At 48.4% G+C, this 18,998-nt stretch overlaps 6 protein-coding genes across 6 annotated transcripts; 3 read left to right on the forward strand and 3 right to left on the reverse strand.

Moving 5' to 3' along the window:
- The first annotated feature begins 2,354 nt into the window (after window positions 1-2,354).
- F4807DRAFT_230363 (Ppx/GppA phosphatase) lies at window positions 2,355-4,713 on the forward strand. Its single transcript, XM_047994151.1, has 2 exons — window positions 2,355-4,099; window positions 4,148-4,713. Exons 1-2 carry the CDS (start codon window positions 2,811-2,813, stop codon window positions 4,338-4,340), a joined length of 1,482 nt encoding a protein of 493 aa, XP_047850938.1. The 5' UTR covers window positions 2,355-2,810; the 3' UTR covers window positions 4,341-4,713.
- F4807DRAFT_470152 (uncharacterized protein) lies at window positions 4,148-6,709 on the reverse strand (the record flags this gene model as incomplete). Its single annotated transcript, XM_048002784.1, has 6 exons — window positions 4,148-4,828; window positions 4,891-5,073; window positions 5,133-5,421; window positions 5,492-5,808; window positions 5,884-6,016; window positions 6,104-6,709. The coding sequence occupies 6 exons, from the start codon at window positions 6,707-6,709 to the stop codon at window positions 4,692-4,694; spliced, it is 1,665 nt and encodes a 554-aa protein (XP_047850939.1). The 3' UTR covers window positions 4,148-4,691.
- A 3,222-nt stretch (window positions 6,710-9,931) lies between these two features.
- On the forward strand, window positions 9,932-11,016 carry F4807DRAFT_463631 (inorganic pyrophosphatase; the record flags this gene model as incomplete). Its single annotated transcript, XM_048002008.1, has 4 exons — window positions 9,932-10,114; window positions 10,188-10,307; window positions 10,395-10,738; window positions 10,791-11,016. 4 exons carry the CDS (start codon window positions 9,932-9,934, stop codon window positions 11,014-11,016), a joined length of 873 nt encoding a protein of 290 aa, XP_047850940.1.
- Window positions 11,017-11,160: 144 nt separating this feature from the next.
- Window positions 11,161-11,899, reverse strand: F4807DRAFT_438990 (putative ribosomal protein YmL44, mitochondrial). Its single transcript, XM_047999167.1, has 3 exons — window positions 11,818-11,899; window positions 11,560-11,759; window positions 11,161-11,460 (listed from the first exon to the last, which is right to left on the reverse strand). Exons 2-3 carry the CDS (start codon window positions 11,738-11,740, stop codon window positions 11,345-11,347), a joined length of 297 nt encoding a protein of 98 aa, XP_047850941.1. The 5' UTR covers window positions 11,741-11,759; window positions 11,818-11,899; the 3' UTR covers window positions 11,161-11,344.
- A 299-nt stretch (window positions 11,900-12,198) lies between these two features.
- Window positions 12,199-13,524, forward strand: F4807DRAFT_453392 (Sec20-domain-containing protein; the record flags this gene model as incomplete). Its single annotated transcript, XM_048000450.1, has 2 exons — window positions 12,199-12,533; window positions 12,588-13,524. 2 exons carry the CDS (start codon window positions 12,199-12,201, stop codon window positions 13,522-13,524), a joined length of 1,272 nt encoding a protein of 423 aa, XP_047850942.1.
- An 817-nt stretch (window positions 13,525-14,341) lies between these two features.
- F4807DRAFT_230383 (uncharacterized protein) lies at window positions 14,342-16,648 on the reverse strand. Its single transcript, XM_047994152.1, has 2 exons — window positions 16,176-16,648; window positions 14,342-16,047 (listed from the first exon to the last, which is right to left on the reverse strand). Exons 1-2 carry the CDS (start codon window positions 16,518-16,520, stop codon window positions 14,470-14,472), a joined length of 1,923 nt encoding a protein of 640 aa, XP_047850943.1. The 5' UTR covers window positions 16,521-16,648; the 3' UTR covers window positions 14,342-14,469.
- Window positions 16,649-18,998: the final 2,350 nt, after the last annotated feature.

Here is an 18,998-nt window from a genome sequence, read left to right on the forward strand (position 1 = left end):
GCTCCCTTATTCGCCTAATTTGTTTCTTTTATTCGTTGGATTCCTCTTACCTACCCAGTATACTTGCGAACAACTCATGCTGCTTGGGCTTTCGAGTTTAAAGACCCAAACACAATACAATACCTACCTGTATAATAGTGGGAAATTGCCGGTAATGTTTTATTTTTATTTCTATTGTTCTTAAGGGATATTTCCATGGATGAGGCAAGCTTAGTAGCACCTAGCACGCTCAGGTAGTAATTATTCGGTAAGTACTTACCCTCTTATTATGTATTATGTATAAGGTATAGGGAATTAGAACACGAAGACTTCAGGTATTACTTGACATACCTGACATACCTGGGTACCTAATAGACTCGAGACGGGAGGCACATTGAAGTAGGTACGATGTAGTCCATTGTAGGGCGGGTGAATCTAAGCGGGGTCTATTTGAGACAAACCAACCAGGACGTACATGTAGCAACATACATGTGCTTTGAGATATCCAATCGTATACTACCTCAGTATGGGCGTAGATTGGTAGCCTATGTTATTTTAAAAAGATTGGGACCAGTAGCTGAAATGTAGTGTTAGGAATGAGAGGAGGATCTGTGGTACGGGCGAGACCCAGCCTTCCAAAGTGAGACGATGTAAAATGTGACGGAATGTGATGTGACGTGACCGTTTGGTGAAATGAGTATTGCGGCTATGGTAAGAAGAGTGCAACAATTCCACTGGACTGCATGCTAGGCCTTGTTGTGTGTATATAATTGGTAGGCTTGGAAAATGGAGGGGCTAGAGTAGAGTGGTGAAGAGTCTGTAGATGCCTATCTAGTAAGTGAGTAGGTTGTATGTTAACAAAGGAAAGCGTAAGAAGAGCTGTGTCTAATTATATCGACATTTACTGTGGTATGTAGGAGGTAGGTATATAAACTTGTCGAGTTTGAAGGCTATGAAGACTTCCTATCCTAATAGGCATATATACTTTACCTAAGCAATATAATTCTAGTAGCTTAAGATATCCATGTATGTAAATCTATCAGTTGAATAATTCACGTCTTGATCCGTTTACTAGGTACTAAAGCGGGTAGCGAATCAGAACCAGTGTAATGAAACAAGGGATTTCAGAAACGCGAAACCTACGCGGTCTGGCGCGTATTACGTGTACATGCAAAGGCGCCAATCTCGTTAGGATTGTACCCCACGTAGGTATAAGACAATTTGACAACGCCGGTACTTCGATAAGTACCTTACCCACTATACTAAACTCTGAATACTAACGTAAATATCGAGGTGCTATATTTGATGTCTATTAATACCTACCTACATCAATGGTTTTTGGTGCCTGAGATACACATGTTCTAAGAACCTTACTTTAATTCTCAATGCATGATGCTCACTCATCTTCATATCTAACTAAGCACATAGGTAGATACCTATGTACGTGGTTGAGTATTACGCGATGTGTGTCCCGCACTGCATCACCGACAACAGTCAACCACCAATTGGAGATAGGTATATTCAAAGTACACGCCTCACGTCTATTTAACGAGCCTTGAGCGTTTCTCGGTCTTATTTGTATGATTGCGTGCATGTGCTGCTTGTGCTGAAATACTCGGCTATCAGATATCTTATATACTGTACGAAATACATACCACATGTGCTCGGTCCTACCTCCGAGATTAGAATAACCTAATCTTAGGTACCTGAAAAACTTCCATATACCTTCTAAGGAAAATCGGAAAGGAAGCTCATTAGCAAACCGGTGTTACACAGCACATACGCCACTCGGTTTCGTTGTCGTATGTCTATTTTCTCAATACCGCTACACCAGATCTCGTTACGTTACTGAGACCTCGTTATTTGGGGCAATTCCGAATGTCAGGCCATAGGATATGTATTCGTGTGTATAAATCGTAAGTATGACGATGAGAGATCGCTAACTCATCGCGTAGACAAACGTTTATCGAGGGGCTTTTAAACATGAGAACCAATAGACGACCTCGAAATGTTATTATTTCAATTTATGATAGCCCATTAGTAAGTAGAAACATTGTTAAAAATATCATACCTACTGGAAGTCTTTTAGCTCAAGTCGAATGCCGAGTCACGTGTATCGTACCCTCTTTCTTTATGGAGATACACTACGGTAGTGGACAAGTGGGCACGATTCTTTAAAGTTCTCAACCGTCCAATATCGGACAGTGGTCAAAAGTGGACCTCGGGTTAACATCTAATCGATCGAATCGGAAGATAACCTTTGGAAGGAGGAAATCTCATTGTGCCCACGGTACCCCGATACTCCACGTCTACGGCTACCTTACCTTAACCTTGCTTACCTGCCTAGTCAGCCTAGCCGAACCTTACCTCTACGAAACAACGTTCAACCTTCGATTCATAACTCGAAGTTGCATTTCTAAGGTTAACATGACTTCCTTAACCGACATCATTCAACTCGAGAACTTCGCATCTAAGATGCCACAATGGAGTCCCAACCTCCCCAGCCACCTCTACGCCTTAGTTGACATGGGAAGGTTTGTCACATCATTATCTTGCGTATCTTGAAATTGGCAAACCTGCCCAAATCCTAGTCTTTGATATTTTAGTCCCTTCTATTTTCCAGCGCCAGCTCTCCTCTCTGCTTCATAGTAACCTCGTATAGCAATGGGATACGGTTCTCCATCTCCGATTTGTCACCTCCGCAAACTCGCCTCCTGAAATGCGTATATCGCGAACGCGCTGCCATATCCCTGTTTGATGCACTTAACACGTTGTCCTCCGGTGGACCTTTAATATTTCCACAGGATGTCATTAACCAGGTCTCTAAGACAATGGCTCGGTTCAAATCCATTGCCGATGACTTTGGCGTACCAGCAGAACACATCTCCGTCTTCGCCACGGAAGCCATGCGGAAAGCTGAAAATGCAGCTTCAATGTTAGATGCTATCTTAGCAACTTCAGGATTAGGTGTTCATGTGCTCGCTCCAGAAGTTGAAACTTTGTTTGGAGCGATGGGTGCCAGGAGTGGATTCACCGCGGTAAATGGCTTGTTTCTGGATTTAGGAGGCGGCTCGGTTCAGATGACTTATTTGAACTCGTCGGCAGATGGCTACGAGATGGCAGCGGCGCAGACAGGGAAAAGCCTACCTTTCGGAGCAGCTAAGTTAAGCAGAATCCTCGAGGATGATGAGTCGGAGGTTCGGGCCACGGCGTTGAGCACTCTACAAGATGGCATGCGAGGTGCTTTTGCCAATCTCCGGCAGCAATTCCCATCGTTGAGAGATACTCAGATCGATCACGAGAATGGTGGTGTCGATATATACCTCTGCGGTGGAGGCTTCAGGGGTTATGGTAGCATACTGATGCACACTGATCCTATTCAACCTTACCCAATACATGCAATTGGCGCATATACGGTTCGGGGTTCAGTATTCAGTCGGACCACGCACATGCGTAAAGTCAACGACGAATATGATGGCAAGATCTTTGGCATGTCGAAACGACGTCGCCAGCAATTTCCAGCTATCGCCGCGGTTGTAGAAGCCTTGATCGGTGCCGTTCCTCGGATTCGCACTGTCACATTTTGTAGCGGTGGCAACCGGGAGGGTGCTTTATTCATGAAGCTTCCCGGGGCCATGAGGGAGGGAAATCCTTTATCAATTCTCCATCCAATTAGTAGCAAGGTGGAGCTTGAAACCGTACAATCGGTGTTGGATATTGTGCAATCATCTCTACCCGCAGACATTGATTTTTCTGGAATTCCGAACGTGTTTACTCTAGGACTTGGCCCTCTTTTCGCCAATAATATATGGACGCGTGTCGGGGAACCAAGCGATGCCAACGCAGCCTTTGAATTGCACCAAGCCATTCACCGGGACTCGAGTGCGCCTGGCCTTACCCATTTAGCCCGCGCAGTCCTAGGCCTGACTCTTTGTTTTAGGTGGGGAGCTGGCCTCGGTCCTTCCGACAAGCTGCTCCAAAGCAATTTGCAAAAACTTGTTGACCGGTCGAACCCCGAGGCTAATTTTTGGGCGGAATACCTCGGTGCAGTTGCCAACCTGTTCGTCAAACTCTGTCCAGCAAAACCGAATACGGCCGATAAAGCGAAGAATATCGTTAAGTAGGTAATTCACAATAATATACTATTTCCATGCTGACCGCAATGTAGATTCAGCTCGGTTATGGAAAATGGAAAGACGAAAGACAGGTTGCTGTTAACTGTCTCACTATCTTCAAGTATATACCAGGCCCTAGATCATCACGAGCTAGGAAGGTACTTCAAGGACATCAGGAAGCATCGAGGCATCGCAAACAAGACTAAGACGAAAGTCGAGCTCATTTTACATAGAATCGACTCCTAACTCTAGACATACTGAGACCATAACATCATACAAACACGACCGAAACGACGACGCCCGCATTTTTTACTAGGGAATGGAATACCCTTCCGCGATGCTGATACCGGCAGCGAGTGTCGTCAAACAAGCAATATGCCTTTCGTAGTGTTCCCTTCCCCTATCATAATAAGGCATAATGCAGGCTCAAAATGCGGATGGGTATCAGCCTGGTCGCTAAACTCCTTCGCTAAACCGTCGACCTTCATCAGATCATAGACTCATTGAAATTCTGCTTGAAACTCCGGAACCTAACCCAAGATCAAACAACACAACGAGAAACGAGAACGCTAAGAAATTCGTGCTAGGACAGCATTCCTATCGCCTAATTCGCTTAGATGCCCGAGTCCCAGACCGCGTGATGCCTCTTTGTGAACCAATTAGCAGGACACGGATGAGGCGGTCAAACGTAGAAGGATTCGGGTAGTTCTCAACACGGTCTTGGATGACTTGGTCTAAAACGAGAGGTTAGCCTACTGAGCTTTTTCATCTTTCAGGAAGTTTCGGTGCAACATACAGAAGTCATCTCTACACCTCTCCACTCTCTTAAAATCGGCATTCAATTGCCTTTTGACTTGGTTTCCGTCATCTGTCATCGGTTCCGGCTTCTTTTTACCGAAGCAGATCTCGCACATTACGATCAAATTGCTGAAGAGACTTGTCGTTACGCTCTGTATCCGTGACTGGTCTCCGCGGGGATCTGATGAAAGTGTCAGCTAGGTCTTGGTGCACTACGCAAGCATACGGTCCAATCCTTACCTTCCGATCGGTTGAGGACAAATATGTCCCGGTACATCAGAATGAATTGCATCATGCAGGCCCAGAGGGGTAATCGATCTTGCGGTTTTTCCAGGATCTTCCAGAACTGTGTCATGATATCTGATTCGAGTGCCTTCATTCTAAAGAGGATAATTCGCTTCAAGTCTTGACAGATATGGTTGGGAAGCTCTTCTGGGACAGCATTTTGGAATCTTTGGCAAAAGAATTTCTGTCGTCGCCAAATCATATACATGCACCTCATGTTATGGACTTGACGGACAAGTTGATGCTAATCGTCTGTCAGTAAGTATGCGGAGGGGTGGCGGCGGGAGAATGAGAAGACTAAGCGCAATACTGACATGGGGTAGAAAGTAGTGTTCTTCTTGAGCATAATTGCTGACTAGAACGTCCAGTGCTGATTGGAAATTGGCACTGTCGTCGTTGAGCATATGCCACGAGGCCCAGTTGATAAGCACCGCGTCTTCGGGAGCGTAATGCGGGTTCAAAACGTATTGGTGGGCTGTTTGCCACGGCTGGCTGCCATTGAGGTTGTTGCTCTCGTCGCGCGAGACAGAGATTACTAAGGGCGGCTGGGTTGTGGAACATGGATCAAGGAACACGTTCCATGTTTGTGGGTTGCCCCTCTGCGATGGGGCAGGGGTGTGTACCTTGGTCCCTGTCACGAGGGTTAGCTATCTGGAACTTCATCCGAACCTTTACCCGAGCGACGACGACAACGAGGGTGACGTACTCCACATAAACTGAAAGACGAGGTCGCTACTGCCGGAAGGGCGTCGGAAACACATGTGTTCGGCTAATTCGCTATCGTCGCCGTACTTGGCTGCATCAGTCGTGCATTTCGAGCAAGGGCTTTGCTGGTCGCACTTCTAGCTGATTAGGAAGGGAACGAAAAAGAGCAAGAAGAATGGAATAAAAGTAGAGAGGAAAAAGAGTGGGGAGGAACTACTCACTTGGACCTTGCGGGTTTTGCAACGGAAGCAGGCGCCAATTTTACGCATATGGGCGACCTTTTCTGGGTTATCTAGGGGGCGATGTCGTTTGCCACGGCTGAGATGGGAGTCGGCCGAACTGGAACTGTGGTACGCCGACGATGACGCTCCGTTGGAGGAAGCCGGGGAGTGTGGGCTGCTACTACCAAATCCCTGAACATCGGATCCACCCGAGCCGACTGTGTTGTCTATTTCCATCTGCCATGGATAAGACTCGACTCCGTTAGGTCTGATCTCGCGTGCTGGTAGGGTGAAACGATCATCGTGTTGCTTGATCTTCTCAACGGCTTCTTTGAAGTGGAAAGCGTTGTCTTCGGTGGACCTGGGGGAAGGCGCACCGTCTTCCTCCGAAGGACCGGAGGTTAGGCCCGGGATGGACGAGGCGTCAGACCGGCTCCGCGAGTCGGCATCGGCGGCTGGCGTTCCCTCGTTGTAGAAGCGTTTATAATCAAAGTACTGGTCGAATTCATCCGGTGGGGCATGTCCCTTGGGTTGTCTCCTCTTGGATAGCCCGCCAATAAAGTCAGGGATCTCCGAAGTGATCTGGGATAGGTTGCTGTTGCTCATGTTGGCGGTTGCGTGGCTCGTGTAAGTCGCCTGTATATGTAGGTACGTCTCTTTTGTCAGACCGTGCACGAGACAAATCAGCAAGCGCCAGCGGGTCGCCTCGGTACCTGAAGTGGGGGAAAACGACGATAAGTGATGATGAGAACCAAAGGGGCACGAGTGATGAACTGTCCATGAATCTGCTAAGACACCGTCTCATGTCGAGGCCTTGACGACCCCAAGTCCGCATCTGCGAGTACCTTTGAGAGTGCGCATTATGGCCGCTAACTCTCATTGGCTATCCTCCGGAACTGGGCCACCACAGGGTCACCGGATTGACCTATAGATACCCCGGTCCAGACCGAACTGGAAGTCTTACTGCTGCGGATGATTGTGTCGCACCCAAGGCACTGGGTCCTTAGATCATGTGACGAGAGAGCAGCCATGACGGAGTTTCCTATTGATTTAGCACCGATTTGGTTTTATTTTATTTGGGGGCCAGCCAATTATCACGAAGCTACGTAGTGTTGAGAATCGCAACTTGTTGTATAGAATTTGTGGTTTTGGTCAATAGTCCAGTCTTGGATGATTATAGGAATTTCTGCGTCCGAGTACACTTAAGAAAAGACCCAAGCAATGTACTATACTTTTTTTCCCGACAGTTACTAGCAAATACGGAAATTGCTGAGGATCCAATCAAGGGACCGTGCATGATTTGCTAGGTAACCAGGTCACTCTGCAGATTTCGCAAATATTGTTACTTTTTGAATACTCTTGTCATACCATCCGTACCAGACTACTAGGCGTATGTATTGGACGCCGGCCAACTTCATACATGGCTAGGTAGGGTACTTCATGTAGTAGCGGGTATTAAACGATTTTCTAGTTCCGCTCCCTCCTGGTTCATCCAGAGTTGCGAATCCCTGATCCATGATCCTTCCCGATCCTCTATCCAGACTCCAGACTCTCACCGAACTTGGGTAGATGGTTGCATGGTCATATCGCTTTCCTCGGAAAAGCCCCCCACGCAATCACATAATGAGAACCAGGTTTCTAATAAAAAGACAAGTCCTCTGCACTCTTCTGTTCCTCTCTTCTTTCCTTTCATCTTCGATTCCGGCCCCGGACCCTTCCCAGGTAAGCTTCCTCGAGCTCGGGGCCTGTGCAAAAGCGATTCCAAGTGGAGTCACAAAAAGTGAAAGCCTTTTCTCATATGAGAGTCGAGTGCCGTTCGTGAAGTCGACGTGAAAATGTCTGCAACCAGTCCCGCCGTGACTGAAGCTCTTCCCACGCATAGAGTGGCGTAGAGCAGCGCTGGGGGGGCAAGTGTCTAGATGGTAAACCGTCGAAAGATCATTCTCCTTCATGCACCTCCCGCAGCAGCCGGGGGACGAATATTGACATCCTAACACACTCAACTAACCCTAGCTTTCTCAACTGAGCTGCCAGCCAGTCTCTTACGAGGTAAGTAATATCATGTCCCAAACTCACCAAGGCCACAGAAGCTGACTATAAGCTCGATAGGCTCTTATTCCAGCTTCATATACTAATCCAGGTAGAATCTTAGCCATGTCAAACAGACATGAGGGTCAATAGAGCTCTGGAGGCGAGAGCCTCTAAATTACCTCAAATATCACGAAGAAACCGAAGAGATCTAAAACTAGGGCATGTCGGATTTCTCGACTAGGTAAGTTTCTACGAACCCTCAGTTTCAGTTGCAATCTCATCTCTGCTGTCAGACCAGTCTCGCTAACTATGTGTAGAGTTGCAACTTTGTCGAGCTTTATCAACGACTCGATTCTTCGGCGGCGCTGTGAGCTAGGCGTCGTAGCCTAAGTCTATATTCTGCAGTATCTGCTCGCCAAAAGAAGCATTCTCTCGGTATTTCCCAAAGAGGAATGGCAACCCATGGCGGACTTCTTGAAAGGAGTGGCTGGGAGCCCGAACCTTAGAGGGATACTTCTATAGCTCTCTTAGCTGCTTGGTAATTCACGACTTGGAAGCACTTGATTGATAGGGGCTCAACCGTGTAATACGGAAAAGCTTCCTGATGATGTATAGCAATTTGGATGCTGTGAGTTAACTTCCCTTGTTGGGTATTGAAATAAAGCGTACCTAGCTACCTGCCACAGTTTCTTATCCCACAGGAGAGAGTTGGCGGGGGCTGCAAGGACGGTGTTCCTTGGCCATCGATGCTACCTGTAGCATGCGAAACGCAATAAATATCGTGGCTGCATGCCATCAGAACAATCAAGGATCAGGTGGTTAGATCCACGATGTTTTGTTTTTATGGCAACTCAAAAGTTGGTGTCTCGTGTGAGTGCAGTGGATGCTATTTTACACAGGTTGGCCACACATGCATAAGGTATATTTCGTGAGCAGTAGCGTGAAATCCTAACTAACACTTGGACCACCAAGGTAGGCGTACATTTTCTGTCAAATGCATCTATGGATAGTAGCATTCGTGGTTTGACGATGGTAGAATGGTGGTGGAATAGAAACTAGTGAGCCTTTGGTTGTACTAGCTTTTGTGGCAGCTTTTGTGGCTAGTGATAAAATAGGGAGGTGGGTCTTGAGCCACATTCAACGGCTAATCTGTCAAAACGTGGCGTGTGCGAGAATCCACCGATACCCTAGACGATGGGCTGCTGGCTTTTTATGTACATACCTAGGTCCGACGCAAACACTGGATCGTCGTTGGAAATACTTTTCAGCTAGTAACTCGTCGGAATCATGCCAATTGTATGATTGTATTGATTGAATCGACTGTACCGGTTGTACCTGCATTTCTTATTATTTTTCTCGACTCCCCTTTATTTCCGTCGTTATAATATATACATGTCCTCTCCACGGGTCGTCCAGCAGATTTTTTCGCTAAAGAAAAGAAGAGGCCTGTTCCAAGGACTACATGGACGGCTAGTAATCCAGCGAAATTATCAGACCAATCACGTCATCCCAGCGGCGGACCACTGCAGTAACACGATTTTGACCCCTCCCCCTCCTTCCTCACCAACCACTGCTGCTGCTGCTGCTGCTGCTACAATCACCCGCTTGTCCTTAACCAAACCTAATTTTTGCCATCTGCAAGCGCATACGCAACCTTCCCCTAATTCAACCCTAACTCCCTTTAAAACAACATCTTCAACCCAATCCCTCAAAATTGCTTCTCAACGCACTGCCCAGTTGGCTCGACACTTTTCGAGCTCTACTTCGTCTGCTTCGTCTTCCGATCCAACGTCCAAAATGGCCTCACAGTATAGCGTCCGCAAGGTCGCTGCCCCCAACACCTTGGAGCATCGAGTCTACATCGAGAAGGATGGCGTTCCCGTATCGGCTTTCCACGATATTCCCCTCTTTGCTAACGCCGAGCAAACCGTCCTCAACATGATCGTCGAGATCCCTCGATGGACCAATGCCAAGCTTGAGGTAATTTGCTTCATCAATCTGGCTCTAACGGATACGCGTCACTCGTCACACTAACACTTCTGCCTCCCAAAAGATTTCCAAGGACGAACTTCTCAACCCTATCAAGCAAGACATCAAGAAGGGCAAGCTACGATATGTCCGCAACTGCTTTCCCCACAAGGGTTACCTATGGAACTACGGTGCCTTCCCTCAGGTATGACTTTCTTATTGCCGTCGTGCCGTATACCTATCTCATCTTTGTTCTCACCGTACTTACTGAGACTGTTCGTATCCCGTCTAGACCTGGGAAGACCCCAACTCGATTCACCCCGAGACCAAGGCCAAGGGAGACAACGACCCTCTTGATGTCTGCGAGATCGGTGAGCTGGTTGGCTACCCCGGCCAGGTCAAGCAGGTCAAGGTGCTTGGTGTCATGGCTCTGCTCGACGAGGAGGAGACCGATTGGAAGGTCATCGTCGTCGACGTGAACGACCCCCTGGCACCCAAACTCAACGACGTTGAGGATGTCGAGCGACACCTTCCCGGTCTTTTGCGGGCTACTAACGAATGGTTCCGTATCTACAAGATCCCCGATGGAAAGCCCGAGAACCAGTTCGCATTCACTGGTGAATGCAAGAACAAGTCGTGAGTATTGCCACAATCGGTATACTCGATCTGCCACTAATGGTGCACGCAGCTATGCTTTGGACGTCATTCGCGAATGCGGCGAGGCATGGGAGAGATTGATTACTGGCAAGACTCAGCCCGGCGGTATCTCTACGACCAACCTAAGCGTCAACCACTCGCCGAGCCGTGTCAGTTCCGAGCAGTTGCCTCCTCTGCCGCCCAACGAGGAGATCCCCCCTGAGAAGATCGACAGCTCGATTGACAAGTGGTTCTTCATCAGCGGTGCTGCCGCATAAGCTAGATATTACTGGGCCAGGTAGAGAAAAGTTAGGCGGATATATGAGCTTGAACGTTTTACAAGAGCTCTGTTTGATAGCTTATTCTGCATGACGCCCCATACGCGTTGGCTTAGGTCGAATACATGCTTTCATATGACAAATTTTTGCTTTCTCGTGGCTCGTGGCTCGTGATTCCCTTCAGTTTGCAAGCTCATGGATAATTTGAGAGCTTATTTTGCGCCAATAACCCAAGTAAAACGCCGGTCAATGCTTAATGCAATAAATGCTTTAGACACTTAGGTATCTGGCTGTAATGGATTGGCCATACGACTGGATTGCATGATTATTAACCATCTGTTAAATCCGCCTGTTTCTGCAAAGCTCGTGAATGTCTGTCGACCTCTTCAATGATGCCCTTTATACCTAACTGCTCGCCGTCTAGGTTCATTTCTTTCCCATCTTCTTCAACAGGTAGTCAGTACAAGATAAGTAGCGAGTGGGTGAAGGGTTTTTTTTCTTTTCTTTTTTTCTTCTTCTCATTTCTTCCCGGACTATACGTACTGAATTTAATAAGAAGGGTAGGTGGTGAAGTGGACGCTCGTGGCAGGAGGGTGGTATTTATTTGCATGCCACTCTGTCGCGCATTAGGAGGGAGAGAACTGAGGAATAATCGTGTAGCTCTTGAGCGCATAGAGAAGGGGTTGAACTTGGTGTTCACCTCGGTGATGAATCGCGTAATCATTGTGTCGATGTACTATAAACTTTCAAAATGGTTAACATAAATTGCTTAGCCTCGTATTCTTGGCCGGTGCTACTTACCTATACATTAAATCGACTTTGCCTTCTGATTTATGACACTGGATGCTCAATGCGAAAGAGCATTGGAATATTTTCTGGAGACTGTAATTGGAGGGGTGGCTAGTGTAGCTGGTGCAGGCACCTACCTATGTACCTATGTACATGTACGTACATCATACAGATCATACAGGTAGGACGAGGCGCTATTGTGGCTGTGTACAAGCTACACTAGCCACATATACGTTGAAAGCTTACCGGTTCTGTGGAACTGGCAACGTCACTGCTAATAATAAGTTCACCAACAATTTCCGTACCTGCAGCTGTCTCACAAATTTCATCATTCTCCTAATACGCGTAGCAGCATGTCGAGCCAAGAAGGCCCGGCCTAATACTTTGACGAAAATGTCGCCCGAAACCCTAGAGAAGCGATTTACCGATTTACAAGACCGGCTTACTGTCTTGCAAGATGCGACGAATCAGCTTAAGGAGCTGATCGACCGACTGGCCAACTTCGATTTCCAGCCCGGCTCAGTACCTGTTGGCGTGAGCGACGACGACAATGTTTGTTCAGAGCTTAGCTCCGAAATCAACCAAATACTACGAGAACAGGAGGAGGAGCTTGAGTTGTTGCAAGAAGAGATAATAGATATCCGACCGGGCAAGTCTGGTGGCGATCTACAACATGACAAAGACCGGCTGAAGGACGGCGCGGATCGTCTTGGACAGGAGCTACAGAAGTAAACAGATCTGAACATGCCTCTTTATCATAGCAATATCTAACCTCTTCGCAGTTGTCGAAGGGCCTTTAGGAGAGCCCAGATATCAGCGAAGCGTAACCTACAGCTTGCCCAGCGACAGGAACGAGAGCTTCTCTACGCCTCCTTCTCGACCACACGATCCGGCGCGTCCACTCCCGCCGTCGCAGAGGCTGCGGCATCCCTGCCGAGCCGACGAAAGCCGCAAAAGCGCTCCGAAATGAGCAAGGAAGAACAGATGATAAGCGCCAGTAACGATGTAACTGAGTCCATGAGGAGGGCGCACGACCTGATGGCTGCCGAATTATCCAAGAGCGATTTTGCCCATAACACGCTCAAGGAGTCGACTGCTTCTTTATCGCAATTGTCCGAGAACTACTCGAGTCTCGACACCATGCTATCGAACTCCCGGGCTCTCCTAGGCACCTTATTGAAGAGCCAGAAAACCGATACTTGGTATCTACAGTCGGCCTTCTATCTCCTCGTAGTTACCATCGGTTGGTTGATATTCAGACGCCTCCTCTGGGGCCCGACCTGGTGGCTGGTCTGGCTTCCTCTCAAGCTCATCTTCCGGAGCGTGGTCGGCGTCTCAAATACGGTTTCACGACGCGGCGGCTCACAAGGAGTGGGCTCCGGCTCAGATTCGGCTACGATACTGTCTATGTCACAAATAGCGCAAATGAATAATGACGGGGTTCCAACAGCACAAGTCGTCCAACCGTCACAGATTCCGCAAGAGGCATCGGAATCTATCATAGAAGAGGTTAACAAAGTCATCAATGAAACAGGTTCAACTGAAGAGCATCCTAAAGAAAATGAGACCGAAAAGGACGCGCAAGAAGACCAACAGGAAGAAACCGTGCTAAGGGAGCGCAAGGATGACGAGCCTCCCAACCCAAAGAAAAGGATGATGGAAGAGGACGCTAGTAACCGGCAGGGCGATGGTGGTGAAAGAGTCAGAGATGAGCTGTAAGATTAGAAAAAATAAGACCTATCCTTACCGTCCCTGCCGTTCTTTATTTGCGTTCCCTTAATGACGGGCATGGGTATAGCATCCCTATATTCTGTCTGTTTCGACAGATATTAGTCTGACTCCTTAAACTTCCCAGCGAGCAAGGTTTCGCTGGTTTCTCTCTTTCAAGTTCGGCAGCATAAAGCTTGTGTTAGCCGACCATTTCTTTGTCCTTGGGCGGGAAGGTCGCTCGAGCGGGCCTATTTTTTTATGATATGACTTGGGCAACACACAATGACAAAAATAAAAGGGGGGTAAGGGTTGGGCAGTGGACGAAGTCATTTAGAGCCACATAAGTCCTCAACTACTCAAATATCGAACAAGGATAGAGTATCATCAATTTTTTCTCATATCTACTCTGTTCTGCGCCCTTTCTTTACGGTTGAAGCACGAGAGCTTTTTCCGAGCTCTAACCCAACTCATACAAATAACAAGTCAACTCCCAAGTAATATCCATTAACGCCTTATTCCCAAATTGTACACACATAAAAAACAGAAGTCCGATGTTGGTTTGCCCTTGGCTGCTTGAAATCCCCTTCTCCAGTCCGTTTCCTATCAGTCGACGAAACGGGAAGAGGGAAGAAAGAAAAGGGGGGTATCATCACTTTCAACCTCCAGCCAGCCCCAACCCAAACCAAGTCTATGTCCATGAGTAGATGATGCTGAACCCTCCAGACATGATAAATAAAAACAAACCGATGCACGTGCTCAAACAAATCAAGAAGAGCGCAACAGCCCAGATACAAAAAGGGTAGCGCAAGAGAGCGGCGAAAGAAAGAAGCATCATCACAAACTTAAATACAAAAAGGTATGTTGGACCTTAATATTGCCATCCAATTCCCTTAAATCAATATACCGCCCACCCTCTCTTCTATCCTATTCTCCTTATTACTGATTCCTCAAGATCTATCCCCCGGGGCTATCGGTCGTGCCTAGGATCCCGTCGATATCGAAATCCGTGCCCTCTAACGTCGTCTCCCACTCGCCGCTGTCCATCTTCGACGACACGTCGTGCAGCGACGATAAGTGCATGGACGGCTCGTCGTGCCACGAGGTCTCGGCGCCCGCGTCGACGTTCGACTGCTGGTGGAACGCCTGCTCGAACTGCTGCTGACTGTGATGGTTGACGCTGTCGTCGATGACGGCGGAGCTTGAGCCGGCGTGTCCACCTAGCGCCCCGTGGTCGAGCGAGTACTGCACCCCGCCATCGTTATGATCCCCTAGTCCCAAGATCCCTAGGGCATCGTATTGGTGCGCGCCGCCTTGGTGTCCCATGAGCGAAGGGTCTATCTGGTGCTCGTTCACGCGCGAGAGCGCGCGCGGATGCGGCATGGCGACCTGGTGTTGGGCTGGGTGCTGCGGCGGTGGCGGGTACGCGGACCCCATAAACTCGCCGTATTGATCGACCGGTGATGGGTTGTGGTAAGATCCCGCGGGCGAGTTCGCCTTGTTCATGAATACATTCTCGACGAACGAATGCATCTGACCCTGCATCGGGCCGCCGCCATACGCCGCCATGGGATGGCCGTAACTCGGCCTGAACTCGCTCGTCTGCTGGTAGTACTGATTCTGGCCCAGCCCGGCCCCGTAGTCGGATGGCCGCGGCTTGCCCGGGTTCGAGTACTGGAATGAGGATTGGTGTGCTGGGTATTGGAGTCCCCTGTGGTGTGCTACCGGTGATTGGTGATACGTCGGGTACGCCGCTCGCATCCCTGGCGGCCGGTACTCCGCGTCTGGGTCGTACATGGGTCTCGCGGCCCTCGACGCGTTTCGCGACGGCGGCGCACTAATGTCCCACTCATACCCCTCCAGGTCGGAACCGTCGTCATCCGAGTCGCCAGTAGCGCCCCTGGTTGTAGTAACGACGTTTTTCTTGTTCTTCGCCTTAGCGGGCGCGAACTTGTAGTCAGGGAAGGCAAGCTTGTGGTTGGCGCGCTCGATCTTGGCCCAGCCGTCATACTGGTCACGCAATTCCTGCGACTCCATGTTCCAGCTCGTGCCGCAGACTTGAGAGATGACCTGGTGATTGTCGTGTTTCTTCCATTCCTTGGTGCGGTTCTGGTAGGCTTTTCGGTACAACATAAAAGCATTCATCGGTCGCTTTATTTTGCCTTCCTTCGAGTCTCGAACTTCGGCCTGCCGCACCTCCGGTAATCTGTTCACGTACTCCTCGATATTGGTGTCCTGCACCGTGCTAATATCCTTCACCAGCACACTCAGTGGCGCTTCTAGCACCACGGCCGGTTCGTCCCCTACTCCCTTTCCCCTTCTCTTCTTTTTCGCCTTGGCGCCTGCGCCTGATTTTACACTCGCCTCAGATTCTGGCTTTGGCGATCGTTTTACGACTCGCGATGGTCGCGGGCCAAGCACTGGTGTGCTGCCGTGCACACGGCTAATAGCTCTTCCACTTCGAGTCATTATGCCGTCTGATTGCATTGGTGTCGGCGGTGATGTCGCAGGAGTGCTATAGGCATTGTGAGGAGTCTTATATAGCGAAGGTGTTAGCTAAAAGTCAGGGCCTGTTAGAGAGAAAGGGGTCAGGATAAAGAAAACATGTTTATTGTTCGGTTCATTCAAATCGATCACTTTCTTTATCTTAAGAATAAACATACCATTGATGAACCTGTATCAGGTAATTGCGGATACGGGCTTGGCTCCATCTGGTAACTCTGTTGATGGTAACCGCTGCTATATGTAGAGGCCGGAGGGGCGCTTGAGTAGGGAGAGCCGTGGTCATACATTGGCATGACCATCTGCTGCTGCTGCTGCTGCGGTGCCGGACTAGAGTACCGCGAATGCGGATGTGAACTTATATGGCTGTCCACATCGACAGGTGCCGTTGATGCATTATGTTGGATGAGCTGCTGGAATTGGCTCTGGAGCACATCGTCGGCGGTGGCAGAGGGATGTGCATTGCTGTTAGACGGCGCTGGGGATGGCGGGTCGGTCTTCTCCATCTCATCAATTTTTCTTCCTGATCGAATGCCGTGCGATGGCCAAGAGCAGAAGTTCGAGATTCGCCCTTGAGATAAAGCGAAGCGTGGTAAGAGCGGTAGGAGTAGCACAGATTAGAAAGAAGCCGATGGCAGTAAAGATTGATGAGGAACGAGGATGATCTTAATAGGTACTAGAAGTAGTTTCCTTAAGGAGGTTCGTGTCCCTTTCCCTGATGAATGAGTAGAGTGGAGAAAGAGAAGAATATAATTCTTCACAACTAGGGCGCCGCTGCTTTTCCTCCGTCTTGATAGATAACGGTCCACCGTACTCTTTTACAAGCAACTCCTAGATGAACTGACCAACAAGCAATACCTCTCCAAGTCAGTATTCTCCACCAAGACCTTGAATATTCCCAATTCGGATAATACGATGGCAACTTGTCGGTTTTTGTTTTCGGATACGTGCTAGTAGTTAATAACTGTGATAAGGCGAATGATTGGTACGCGAAAAAGTCGGACACACAGTGCATCTGTATATCCGCGTCTCTATGTTGAGTGTGGAATCCGGTGCCTTGACACTATGCGGCCTGAAGGTCCGTCTCTAACTTGTCTATCCGAATGTGTCTTTGATAATTGGTCTCCGGCTTCCTGAATACTGGCCAATGCTCCTGGCCTGGGGCGCTTTACACGTAACGCAACCGCGACTGGATTGAAGTGATATCTGTGGGATCGAGAGCGAGACACCGACGGTAAGGGGGTAAAGGAAGATCTAAAACGAGAACCAGCAATCTGATGGTTCAGAGGTTCTAGAAAATTTTCGAAAAACTTCGAGCAACTGGTTAGGGACACCACTTTTTGAAGGGTTGACAAGGCACAAAAGTACTGGAATTTTTCATCTGAAGATGCTCTGCCTGTGAGTGGGTAAGTGAGTCTTCAATTTCAGCCGCCTACTTCATTTTCTGCCCTCAGCGTAACCGGCTTGCAAGCAGCCCTAGATCTTTCTCTAGCCGGGGAAGCGGTATGCTTGGCCAGACAGAATGTACTGGCTGGCTCAATGCCAGCGTAGCCCGCAGCCGCAAGCATGGATCTATCAGAAACCGGGTTTGTCTCTGCCCATGACGCTGCACGGGATGGGGGGCGTGCAGCAACATTTGGTCATGTGAGGAGAGGAAAGAAGAGAGAGGAAGCATTAAAGCATAGGGGCACGAACCTATCTCAAAAGATCTGCCTGATAGAATGTGAATTGCGTACTTTTTCTCTTATTCTAGCGATGTTTTGCGCAATGTAGACTCTTTACTCCTGCTGCGTATGCGGGCGCATATGTAATAGGGATGCGTTATGTGGGTGCTTCTTCACTTTGTCTAGTGATTAGACGTAGAGATCCGATAGAAGCAGCTGAGCCAGGATCTTGGGATAGATAGTTGTGTAAGGCACTATCCCGAGGGGTGAAATATGTGAGTGATTGATGAGCTCACGCCCCCTTTCTGAGTGGGTATGGGTCGTAGGCACAACGAAGTGCTGGCTGATACAGTCTTCCCTGTCCTACAGCCCGCACGAGCTTTCTTTCTCTTTCTTTGTTCCAACTTCCTCGTTAAAGGAACTTCAGCTACCCATGTGCCATAGAAGCAGCAAGAAGCAATGCTGAGCGCAGGGCTGAATTTTAGTACGATCGGCCTTTCAGGCTGCTTCCTATTTCCTGGGCAGATATGTCGATGGAGTGAGCGTTGTATTATTAGGTTATTATTTGTTGCCGGTGAACTGTGTGCAGGCATCCATCACTGTTCCTAACAAATTGTATAGTATGGATAAAAAATGCCTAGGTATATGGGAGAAAGGGAATAGGTAGAGTGCGAGCGGCCACAGCCGGATGTGTTCTTTGTCGATCCAACGAGAGCAATGAAATAGAATAGTACCACCAGTAGTAGCAGCAACATAAAGAAATTCCCAAAAATTTCCTTTCAGAAAGAACTGTTCTTGGGGCTATAGTTATTTGTATGGTGGCTTTCTTTCCAGAATTCAACCATTTCGCTTTCGCTCTAGGACGCAGAATGTGGCCGCTGGGTTGCACATTACCGCTTTCGGAAAGTAAAGGAGGAGAACGCGGAGTACTGGACAAGGCGTGCCGGCCTAGAAACTGCTCTAGATCACTTACGGAACTATATCTAGCCGTGTTCGGGGGGCGAAAGAGAGAGAGGGTTCAGAGATGGTAATTCTCTACTAGGTGCCGAGCATTCCGACCTACCTCTAGGTAGAGGCCGAGAATATGCTGTTGATGCTGTCGTTTCCATGCTTCTTAAGTGGGAATGCTAGCATATGCCTTGCCTTCATTACCACATACTCTTTCGCTTGCTAGAGCAGATGGGCAGTGGACTTCCATTCAACTATTGCCCGCTAAGGCAAGACATATGTAAAATAAAAATAAAAATCGCATGTTGTACCCACATTATGTCGATAACTGCACATCTTAGCAGATTGCATGCGAGATTGCATTAAGATATG

The sequence above is a fragment of the Annulohypoxylon truncatum genome (assembly GCF_022578515.1).
Source record: "Annulohypoxylon truncatum strain CBS 140777 unplaced genomic scaffold F4807scaffold_34, whole genome shotgun sequence".
Classification (NCBI taxonomy): domain Eukaryota; kingdom Fungi; phylum Ascomycota; class Sordariomycetes; order Xylariales; family Hypoxylaceae; genus Annulohypoxylon; species Annulohypoxylon truncatum.